Source organism: Myotis brandtii, unplaced genomic scaffold (assembly GCF_000412655.1).
Source record: "Myotis brandtii unplaced genomic scaffold, ASM41265v1 scaffold668, whole genome shotgun sequence".
Classification (NCBI taxonomy): Eukaryota; Metazoa; Chordata; class Mammalia; order Chiroptera; family Vespertilionidae; genus Myotis; species Myotis brandtii.
Window position 1 is genome coordinate 4,017,004 of NW_005370597.1, and position 11,265 is coordinate 4,028,268.

Sequence of the window (11,265 nt, forward strand, 5' to 3'; positions counted from 1 at the left end):
GTACCTCAATCAGATTGAGGATGTTTTTAGCAAAGGCCAGCTTAGGAGTACCCTAATTAAGTTAATAACAATGTACCTACCTATATAGTTTAAGTTTAAAAAATTCGGCTCTCAAAAGAAATTCCAATCGTTGTACTGTTGACATTTGGCTCTGTTGACTAATGAATTTGCCAAACACTGGGCTAGGACACTTTTATTTATTTTTAAGAGCTAAAGGACAGCATTCATATACAAAATAAAGTCTTATGTTTTGTGTGCCTGTAAGTTAAAATGTGAAATTGTATCGCTAAACTGCTATGAAATGTTTTTGTTTTTGTTTTGTTTTTTCAGTTTTCCACTTATTTCCCTGGATACTTTGATGGTCAGTATTGGCTCTGGTGGGTGTTCCTGGTTTTAGGTAAGTGCTTTTAACATAGACAAAGGAGAGAAAAGATTATGTTAAATTTTAGAAGTGAGATTACTTTTAGTAAACCCTCATCATATTATGCAGCGATAGATTAATCAACAATAAGTATAATTTTAAAAATATTTCTCTCTCAAAAATTAGGCTTTCACCATCAGAATAACATGAATGTTAATAAAATGTCTGTTAGTAGTTGTAGGTTTTCCCTAACTCATTCATATTCACTTCTCAGGTTCCCTATGTGACCAGTGGGACACTGATAAGACTTTATAGTCTGGATTTTTTCCCCCTTGTGAATTATTGCCATAAAGTCATAAATTTAACCCCAAATTGCTTTTAAGCATATTGTAACCAGTTGAACTACTCATGAGTATGTGTGTTGGATGTGTCAGTAGAAAACAGAAAATATATAGCCCTGTTAGATATAATTTCTGGAAGAACCACTATTGGGTTTCCAGAATTCTTTAGTTTGTTATTAAAATAAGAATTTCTTTTGTGTTGGGCAGAGGTTTTTTTAAAAAAATAACAGATATTTCAGGTTGGCCTTAATGTTTTATTTTTTACTCTAAATATTTATTTTTAAATCTTTTTTTTCTAAGATATTTTAAAGCAAAGAAATGAACATTGAGGTGAATATTGTTGGCTTCTTCATTCTTTGTAAAGAAAATATTTTTGATAATAACAGATCACTACCATTTCTATAAAATAATAGCAGGGCCATTATATCTATATATCTATTAAAGATGGTATAATTGCCTTGTTCTGCTTCTGTGACATCACTCTCTCCTGTTTCCTGGTTTGGGCCTTTTTGCAGCTTCCTTAATTAAGACCCCTGATGGCAGTGCTACTAATGGGTCTGGCTAGCACCATGTAGCACTATGCCCAATAGGTACTTAATACATTCAGGACTTACCTTCTTTGTCTCGTGCATTGCTGACCCTAAATTATATTTAGAAAATACAAGTCATCCATCATGCCATTACTCACCTTCCAATAGCATCATCTACTTTACCAATAGTCATTATATAATGACTATTTTTCTTTTCCAAGGAAAGAAAAATATGATCCCCTCCCCCATGATTATTGAGAAGCTTAATAATAAAAATGACCTGCCAGAGAGTCACTTTGGAGGAATAGTTCCTTGACTCTCTTATTCTTAAACTGTCTTTAAGAGAAAAGCTGACTCCCCTTCTTCCCCAAAGCCTCAAGTCCAAGCAACTCCTGAAGGAACCAAAGAAGAGCCGTTAAGCATATTTCAGGTTGATTGACAGTAGATAATTTAAAGAAACTTAATGGGCTGATTTCCTTCTTTATATTAAAGATATGAGATATAAATTTATAATACCTTATAATTGATCATTCTTGCTTTCTTGCTGCTTTTACTAGTGAGCAAAAAATGGTGAGACTTTGGATGTGTATTAAGTGCATCTGGACCTAATGTTTGGGTCATTTTTGGAACTTCTCTTGTGGAGAGAACCAACCTTTTTGGAGTTTTTTCTATAAGGACCAGGTCTAAAGGTGTTTAAAAATGTGTCTAAGACTCAGGGGCCATCTCTGAAGGAGGAGGGCTGGGAGTGTCTGAGCTCCCATTAGAGGGCACACCGACTTCCAGCTCACTCTTCCAAGAGGTACAGACTCCGTGAATGTGTAGATTCTGATGTAGCCATACAAATCAGCCTTACTCTTTTACCTGCCTGGTAAGTAAATGGCAGAGTGCCCTATTTGTATGTATTTTTTAAGAATGAAGAAATAGGATTTAGAGTTGAAAATAAGAGACTTGCTGTAATAGGTAAGGGGATCCTGACATCTAGTGGTCAACATTATGTACTGTTGTAAAAAAAAAATCCCTTGACAAGAAAGGATGAAATTTGTTTTCACTTGAGAAAAAGTTTATAGCCTCACCCCCCCTCACCCCCCCTCTCTTGTTTTGAGTTAATTATCTTGGAATGCTTTTTTGGAACTCAGAAGGTAGATTTTGATGTTTCTCATAGGCTTTCAAATGTAGATGTTTAGCCCCATCTTTTTTTTTTATTTCCCTTTTAGACAATTAGATTCTGAATGTGCAAAAGGCTTTTATTTGGTTTTTGAGATTATGTGTTTTTTTTAATGAGAAATGGAAAATTTGGTGTGGAAATCCTTTGGAAGCTTTGGAGGAAGTTGCTCATGTCTTGATAGCTTTTAGTAGAAAAACGATGAATTAGTGCTATCAAGGGGGACATTTCCGGGGAGGAGACTTAATGTGGAAATTATAAATTTATTCCTGATTTTTCTTTTTTAAATTAGGCTTTCTCCTGTTTCTCAGAGGATTTATCAATTATGCAAAGGTTCGGAAGATGCCAGAAACTTTCTCAAATCTCCCCAGGACCAGAGTTCTCTTTATTTATTAAAGGTATTAAAGAAAAATCAAACTTTACTCTAATCCCAGTGTAATGATGTGATGCATTGCAGATTTCTATTCAGGTTCAGAGTAGAGCGTACCTCCTGTGGTAGGGGATATGGAGAAGGTAATGAAACCACAGTCCTTGCCTTTTAGCAGCTTCTGGTTTTATGAGGGGTGTTTCTACAAAAAGCTGTGGGAAAAGGTAAGTTAGAAAACTGCCATAGGAGGAAACGTAATCTCATGTTCTGACAGTGCAGAAAAGGCCGGGGTCTTAGGAGTCATCAAGGAGCTAGGATATGTGGCTGGGTCTTGGGATTTACTAGTAGATCTTTGAATCTTGAATCCCGAAGTCACTGCTTACTGTAGTACCAGTTCTAGAAGACAGTACTGAGAAGGGGCCTTTCAGCTCTAATTATGTAGGACCCTAAACCCCTGAGCTGGGAGAGACCACGTGTTCTTTAGGAACTCCTTTTGCTTGGACTTCTAACAAGCCCACCAAGGCTTCCATTCCTTAAAAATTAGTCAGGGATGCTTTCTTGGTGCCTTGTTTCAGGGTTACACCCTGATTTTACCATTCTGGTGGTAGGGTGGGTTCAAACGAAAGGAAGGGGAGAAAAGGTCTTTTCTCCTGCCTAGAATAGGAGGACTAAGCCCTGTAGAGGCTCTTAGATTTAAAAGAGAAGAGATGGTAATTACACCAGCAAGGCCTCTCTGGTACCAACATCTAATAGGCCTTCTTGGACTTCACTCTTTGTTCCTTAACTAGTGAGGATGGTGGATCAGCTCTGGCCTGGCCCCTAGGTATCTTGAGCAACACCTAGGGGCCAGGACAGTTAAAGCCTCAGGCAAGGCTTATAAAGGGTGTAGCAATTGAGATAAGCTTTAAATGATAGGTAGCATTTATGTTAGTGCAAATTAGCTAGGTGGGGAAGAATTTCAGAATCACTGAGGCAGAGTGGAGTGCCAAAATACAGGATGAGAAGTATGAAGCTTGCCCAAGGGACCACAGTTTGATTGTAGCATAAAGGAGCATTGGGGGGTCAAGACTGGAAAGCTGGGTTGAACAAATAGCTGTTCTGAATACTAATATCTTGAATACTAAGCCCATTTGCAGTGAATTCATAGAGCAGTACTTTAAACTTAGTGACATGTTGGCTCAATTCAAGGCAAACCCCATCTGAACATCAATCAGTTTGTTCAGTATTTGCTGTTGGGTTATCATAGTTTATTTAGCTAATCATATGCTAAGGGTGGAGTTCTCAATGTTGAAGATTTGTGTAGGTCTCAGAATGTATCTATCTATATATAAAAGCCTAATATGCTAAGTGTCTGACCATTGGTCAACTGCTTGACCATTCTATGATGCGCACTGACCACCAGGGGGCAGACGCCCCGACTGGTAGATTAGCTTGCTGCTGGGGTCCAGCGGATTGGGACTGAGCGAGACGGGCTGGACATACCCTGGAGCCAACCTCCCACTGTCCCTCCCCAGCGTCTAAAATAGTTCTTCTAATTAATTTCTTTTGAATGTGCACGAATTCGTGCACCGAGCCTCTAGTGTTTCTAGAAAAGTATTTAATTTGCCAGTTGGTGGGATAGCATTGAAAGTTTTAAGCAACAAAATATGATGAGAACTTGAGTGTACTAAAATTTGTTTTAAGCATGCACAGTAAAAACTAACACCAACTTTTCTATATATCAGATAGTGTATTAAATACTTTAGATGTGTAATTTTATGCAAGTAACAGAAGGCTTTAATGCTATATAAACTCAGATACATGCAGGTGGAGTGTATTCATAGCATTTCTTATAAAAATTCAAGCATACAAAGAACATAGTCTTGTGTTGGTTAAAGTTGTTTTTTTTCAAGGGACTGCACTTTTATTTGAACTAAAATTTTAGTCATTAAGAATACCAGTGTGGCCCTAGCTGGTTTGGCTCAGTGGATAGAGTGTCGGCCTGCGGACCAAAGGGTTCCGGGATCCGGTCAAGGGCACATACCTTGGTTGCAGGCTCCTCAGGCCCTGGCCCTGGTTGGAAGCAACCAATCAGTGTGTTTCTCTCACATTGATTCTTCTCTCTGTCTTTCCCTCTCTCTTCCACTCTCCCTAAAAAAAATAAATAAATAAAATAAAAAATCAATGGTAAAATATCCTCGGGTGAGGATTAACAACAACAAAAAACAAATAACAGTGTGTTTATGCTTTTTATTTTTTTTATTTATTTTAAATATATTTTATTGATTTTTCTTTTACAGAGAGGAAGGAAGAGGGATAGACAGTTAGAAACATCAATCAGCTGCCTTCTGCACACCCCCTACTGGGGATGTGCCCGCAACCAAGGTACATGCCCTTGACCGGAATCGAACCTGGGACCTTTCAGTCCGCAGGCCGACGTTCTATCCACTGAGCCAAACTGGTTAGGGCTTATGCTTTTTTTCAAAGAAAGGTTATGCTTATTGTGTGTTTAAATTCAGGCATGCCCTGAGTTTGAATTAGGTTACAAAGTCTGAGCACACATGGACATTGGCACCACTGGCCTAGGCCTTGATGCCAAGATGGGTTTTTCTTGTGTCTAGGACATCTTAACTCTAAGAGGCTTATCAGATGTTCTGAGTAGTTTTATGTAATTACCATTGTCATCTTTTTTTCTTTTTTCTGTCTGTCTTACTATATTTTATAGTCACTTCCAAGCCTTAGATTTAACTCTTACCTACCACAGAAGTTAATCCTTTGTGGGTGCCATAGCTCACCTTCTTACAAAGGGCACTAAAATCACCTGCAGATTTGGATTTTCCCTAAACCAAAGTATACTGAGGGGACAGATTTTCTTTAAATAATATTTCCCCTAAGTCTAGTCAAAAGGTAGCTTTGAATTTTTTAAAAAATATATTTTATTGATTTTTTACAGAGAGGAAGGGAGAGGGATAGAGAGTTAGAAACATCAATGAGAGAGAAACATCGATCAGCTGCCTCTTGCACACCCTCTATTGGGGATGTGCCCACAACCAAGGTACATGCCCTTGACCGGAATCGAACCTGGGATCCTTGAGTCCGCAGGCTGACGCTCTATCCACTGAGCCAAACCGGTTAGGGCAATAGCTTTGAATTTTTAAATGGATTGAGATCACAGCCCTCTCTATTCTCTTCATTCTTCTGTTAGAAATTTCAGTCTTTTTTTAAATATATTTTATGGATTTTTTACAGAGAGGAAGGGAGAGGGATAGAGAGTTAGAAACATCGATGAGAGAGAAACATTGATCAGCTGCCTCCTACACACCTACTGGGGATGTGCCCGCATCCAAGGTACATGCCCTTGACTGGAATCGAACCTGGGACCCTTGAGTCCGCCGACGCTCTATCCACTGAGCCAAACCAGTCAGGGCAGAAATTTCAGTCTTTCACACCTTCTTCATCTTGCTTCTAATACCTAACAAATGACCAGGTGGAGAGAAAGCGTGAACTTTTCAGTTTTACTGAATTGTTAGGGACTTTATTTAAAGTTCCGTAAATTTGTTGATTTCTTTTTCTTTTCCTTTTTTTGTTAATCCTCACCAGAGGATATTTTTTCCATTAATTTTTAGAGAGAGTGGAAGGGAGGGGGAGAGACAGAGAAACATGGATGTGAAAGAGATACATTGATTGGTTGCCTCCTGTACTTGCCCCAACCAGGGCCAGGGAACAAACCTGAAACCTAGATACATACCTTTGACCAGAATTGAACCTACAACCCTTTGGTGTGCTGGCCGACACTCCAACCATTGGGTACACCGACCAGGGCTGATTATTTTTTTTAAATCCTCACCCGAAGACATGCTAAGAGAGGGAGGAAGGGAGGAGAAAGGAGGGAGAGAAATTAACAGCAATATGAGAGATAAACATGTATCAGCTGCCTTTGGTACATAGTACATGCTCTGACTGGGAATTGAGCTGGCAATCTTTCAGTGCACAGGACTACACTCAACCAATTGAGTCAGTTTGGCCAGGCTGATTTTGTTTTGTTGTGATTTTCTGAAATCTCTGAAATGTTTCATGGGTGTATCCTAAGTATAAAATGAAGCATCTTTAGGGTTATGATTTGAATGAGGTAGTTCTTGGTAATAATGCTGTTGGAGCTGTGAGGTTGGTTATAGGCCTGCTTGTCTGAATTTGGGAGTCAGAAGCCTTAGATTGGAGTTTTAGGAGTTCTCAGAAACTCTGAGGTTTGTGAGCTTCCCTCATTGGAGTGCAGGGTAGGGTTTCTTTGCTCTTCTGTCTGACTGGACTATTCTAGTTGATTCTAAATTATTCCTGACATGCCTAGAGGATTCAGAGCTCTAAATTAAGGGTTTGGGGACTTAGAGCAGCAATCGGAATTCTAATGACTTCCTTACTAATTTTCAGTATCCCCAGAGGGGTAAGCTATAATAATATCCCATGAGACTGACTTCTTTTGACAATTGATAGGGAGAAGAACTGTCCATCTAGATCCAAATGTAGAATATTTCCTTTTTCTAGTTCAGAGGAAATTCAGTTTTAATTAAGTTTAAATATGTGCTAGAAAACCATTATGTGAAAAGTAAATATTTTATTTCCTTTCATTGAGACTTCTTTTTCTTACTTTCTTTAATGGAGATGTCACTAGTTAAAAGCTAGCTAGAGGCTTACTTTTTGCCAGAAAGACACAGGTAGGGAATTTTTAAAATAACTTTGCTAGAACAAAATAATAACTTAATTCCATGCTGTACTAAGATCTAGCATTTTGCTGGAAAATGTATAGGAATAGTGACTTTTCTATTCAGGCTATCAAAAAGTTAGTACACACATACACACACACAACCCCCATACCTGCCCCCACACACACACACACACCCACACACCCACACACACACCTTGAAATGACCCCAGGGGTATCTTTTTAATGAGCCCAAGTAGATGTTACAAAAGCGGAGCACCAAAGCTTATGTGTTACTAGCATAGGGGCAGCTCTCAGGTTCCTTTTTGAAGCCCATTTAAGGTTAAAAAAGGAAATCTGGTTTCCTACCCACAGCCGGAAAAGCCAGCAGGAACTGCTGGAGGTGGCACATGGGCATCAAGGAGAAGTGACTGTGAGGAAGCAGGAAAGACAAAATGTTCCTTCTGTGTTTTAAAAAAAGAAACAGATACCTTGTAGAAACATCTTTATCTGAAATGCTAAAATATGTGAGGTGTTCATACTTTCTCTTACCAGTATTACATTTCTGTGCGCTGGCACTCCTCTGGGGCTGCCAGGTCATTGAGGGTAATTAATAGCTGCAAGGTGGTAGCACAGTTAACTGGTATCTAAATGCCATTCCAGAAGCACTTGTGCATATGAAGCATAATAGATTTCTGTTATTTTAACAACATCTGAAACAAGAAGAAAGAGAACTTGTAAGCTCTGGCATTAATGAGATAATAGGGCCCTTTGTAGTTAGATAGTGACTGCTAAGACTGGTGAGCTATACCTACTAGTCTTAAGATAGTTTAACCTTTTCCATATGATGATTTATCTTCTTCCAAATGCTTTCATTTCCCTTTTTCTATAGTATCCCCCCCCCCACTTTAATATCTCTCTTAGAGAAAATTCACCTCAAGCTAAAGTTTGATTTATTGGACTGTGTTATAAAGTAGCAAGACAGTAAAAAGGTTTCTAGTGTGATTTTTTCCTTTAAAAAAATCACAGTGTCCAAGAAGAAACGGTTGTCTTCCTCTTGCAATTAAACGATTCGTAGACTGTTGGATTCCTTTTGCTTCTGAAGCATGATGTACAGTTTAGTAATGATGTCCAAGGCCCTAAAACCTGTCTGTCCTCCAGTTCATGTTCCACCATTTTTGTAACAACTGTGAGTCAAGTTGATCTGAACAGGCCTCTGGTCTTAGAGGGCAGTGAGTGCCTCTTTAAGTCTTTTTCATGTGGTGTTTGTATGGTGATTAAGATCACCCATAGAAACCCGTGTAGGTCCTCTTAGTGGATTTTAAATGTTTTTGGGTGGCTCTGGCTTTGAGGGATCTATTAAAGCTAATTAACTGCTGTGGAAGCAGTGAGAAAAGTGGCTAGGTAGTCATCTGGACTGTATTATATGTTCTTTCAAACTCTAGTGTTTTGACCTAATAATTGTTACATTAGTTTTTATCTATTTATGGAAACTGATAAGACTGAAGTTACTTAGGTTTGTATTGAGTCTGGGCTCATTGCAAAAACCCCCGTTTGACATCAGTCTACCAATTTTCTTTTTGCTTCTGCTTGGCTTTTAGAATTTCTTAAATTCTTGCATCTTTGACCCTGCACATTTTAAGGTTTTTCAATCTAAAGAAAAGTTGCACTTGTGCCAGTATCATTGGTTTACTTTAAATCAAAACACTGACTGAATTTGGAGTTTGGTGAAATATTAAGTTTATAAAGAATATGTTGATTTCCTCCAGTGTTGTAGCTTCTCTGCATTTTGTCAGCCTTTTAAACATGTACACAGCAGTCTAATCAGAAAAGATATAAAAAGGCTGCTTGTGGCTTTTACAGTAATTTGGAAAGATGGAAAAGTAAGCTAAAGGCCTGCCTGTATATGAGGTCATCCAATTCTCTCTTGGTACAGAGTAGCATAAAGTACTTTCTCAATAAATATTTGTTAAATAGTTAATGTATCTCTTTCATGTTTCTTTTAGCATTAATGTAGGGAGTTACTTGTACTTTTCCCCATTATTTCCATGTGAACCAAAACAATTTATTGTGCCAATACAGAAATGCCTCAAAGTATTGGATGAAAACTGCATTTAACAAAATTTATGGACATTATTTATTTCAGTCATGTTTATTCCATTTTATTTTTATTTGTTTTTTAAAATCCTTACTGAGGATATGTTTATTGATTTGAGAGAGAGAGGATGGGAGAGAGAGAGAAAAACATCTATCTGTTGACTCCCGTATACACCCCAACCGGAGATTGAACTCACAACCTTTTGGTGTATGGAACAACTACCAACTGAGCCACCTGGCCAGGGTTCTACATTAAAAAGTAGTTTGGGGCTACAGATATCTTTTTTTTTTTTTCCAGAGACACATGCCCAAAATAACATTGCCTATTTTTCTAATTTATTTTTAAAAGTACTTGTGATACCTCTGAGTTTACAAGTCGTTTTTTAACTTTGCCACGCTCTGAGACAACATGATACGATTGGCATCCTTACTAGAAATCTTCCTTGTGTGAGACCTGGCAGCATTGGCAGGGTAAACAGTAGCTGCAGATGTATTAGGAAAATGACCTATGTATATGCTTGGATCTTACTGTCTCTTTTCTTCAAGTTTCAGTCATTGCTGTTGAGGTTAAGTGTGAGATGAAGTAATTGCTACTTGCATTTCATTCTTTTGTTAGGAAGTTTGGAGAGTGAGACCCCTGACTTCATGGGTTTTAAAGAAAGCATTCAAGTTCTTTCTAGTTAGAGTCCTTGATAACTTTAAGAACTGGAAATTTAATGTTTATTGAATGCTTTGATGTCAGTGTATAGTAATCTTAAAGCTGTGTTAAAATGTATTTCTTGTGTCTCTAAACATCCTGCCTTCTTTTGTGACCACATCCTTCTCTCAGCCAAAATAACACACTAACTGAGTTTCAATATTCAATATCCTTCTCTGGCAGATGTTTTCTGGCAAAGGCCTTCCTGCGTTTATGAATTCTCTCTCAAGAAGCAAGAGAACACCTGCAGGAAGTGAATCAAGATGCAGAACACAGAGGAATAATCACCTACTTCAACAAAATAAAGTACTGTTGAAAAAGATCATGTCTCTCTATTTGTTCCTAGGTGTTAAATTTTAGTAGTTAATGCAGAATTCTGTAATCATGGAATCATTAGTGGTTAATGTTTGAAAAAGCTCTCGCAATCAAGTCTGTGATGTATTAATAATGCCTTATCTATGGTTTGTAGTTATTTTAAATAGCATGAGCCTTGTCCCTGTAGTCACTAGGGGGCAGTCTTGCTTTATTCATCCTCCATCTCAAAATGACTTTGGCATAAAATATTTTAGTGTAAGATAATGTGTAATGCTGGCTATTTTAAAGGGGTTTTCTCAAAAGTTAAAAATTTGTTATGACTGCATTCATTTCTGCACATAATTCATATTTACTGTGAAAATTAATCTAGAAATTGATGCAATTGTATTGTGAACACCTGAAAGCAAAACCATAGTGCAAATACATTTGAGATTTGGTCAAGAATATGTTTTTAATTGGAAAATAATAAGCATTAATTTTTTTATAGTTTGTATTCTAAATTTTGCAGTACCTGTTGTTCTTTGTTGTGTGCCTAAGGGATTGTAAATGTGTTGTCACTGTATAGAATAGAAAGGACAGGGACAAATACAGCTTAATTACTAAAATGCAATTCTGGACACTTTCTGTATGATTAGAGTCTCCCTATCCCTTCTTTGTCTTTTTCTCTTATCTCCGGATGATGATTAGGCCAAGGGCTAGGAGTAGGGAGGGGATTAGTTA

The 11,265-nt window shown here is 37.8% G+C and overlaps 1 protein-coding gene across 1 annotated transcript in view; it reads left to right on the forward strand.

Annotated features, from left to right (window-relative positions):
- The window catches only part of NDFIP1 (Nedd4 family interacting protein 1), a 45,331-nt gene extending 34,779 nt beyond the window's left edge, over positions 1 to 10,552 (forward strand). Inside the window, exons 6-7 of the mRNA XM_014529061.1 lie at positions 331 to 397; positions 10,414 to 10,552. Coding sequence (XP_014384547.1) covers positions 331 to 397; positions 10,414 to 10,487 — 141 coding nt within the window. The 3' untranslated portion in view covers positions 10,488 to 10,552. The remainder of the gene's footprint in view (positions 1 to 330; positions 398 to 10,413) is intronic.
- Positions 10,553 to 11,265: the final 713 nt, after the last annotated feature.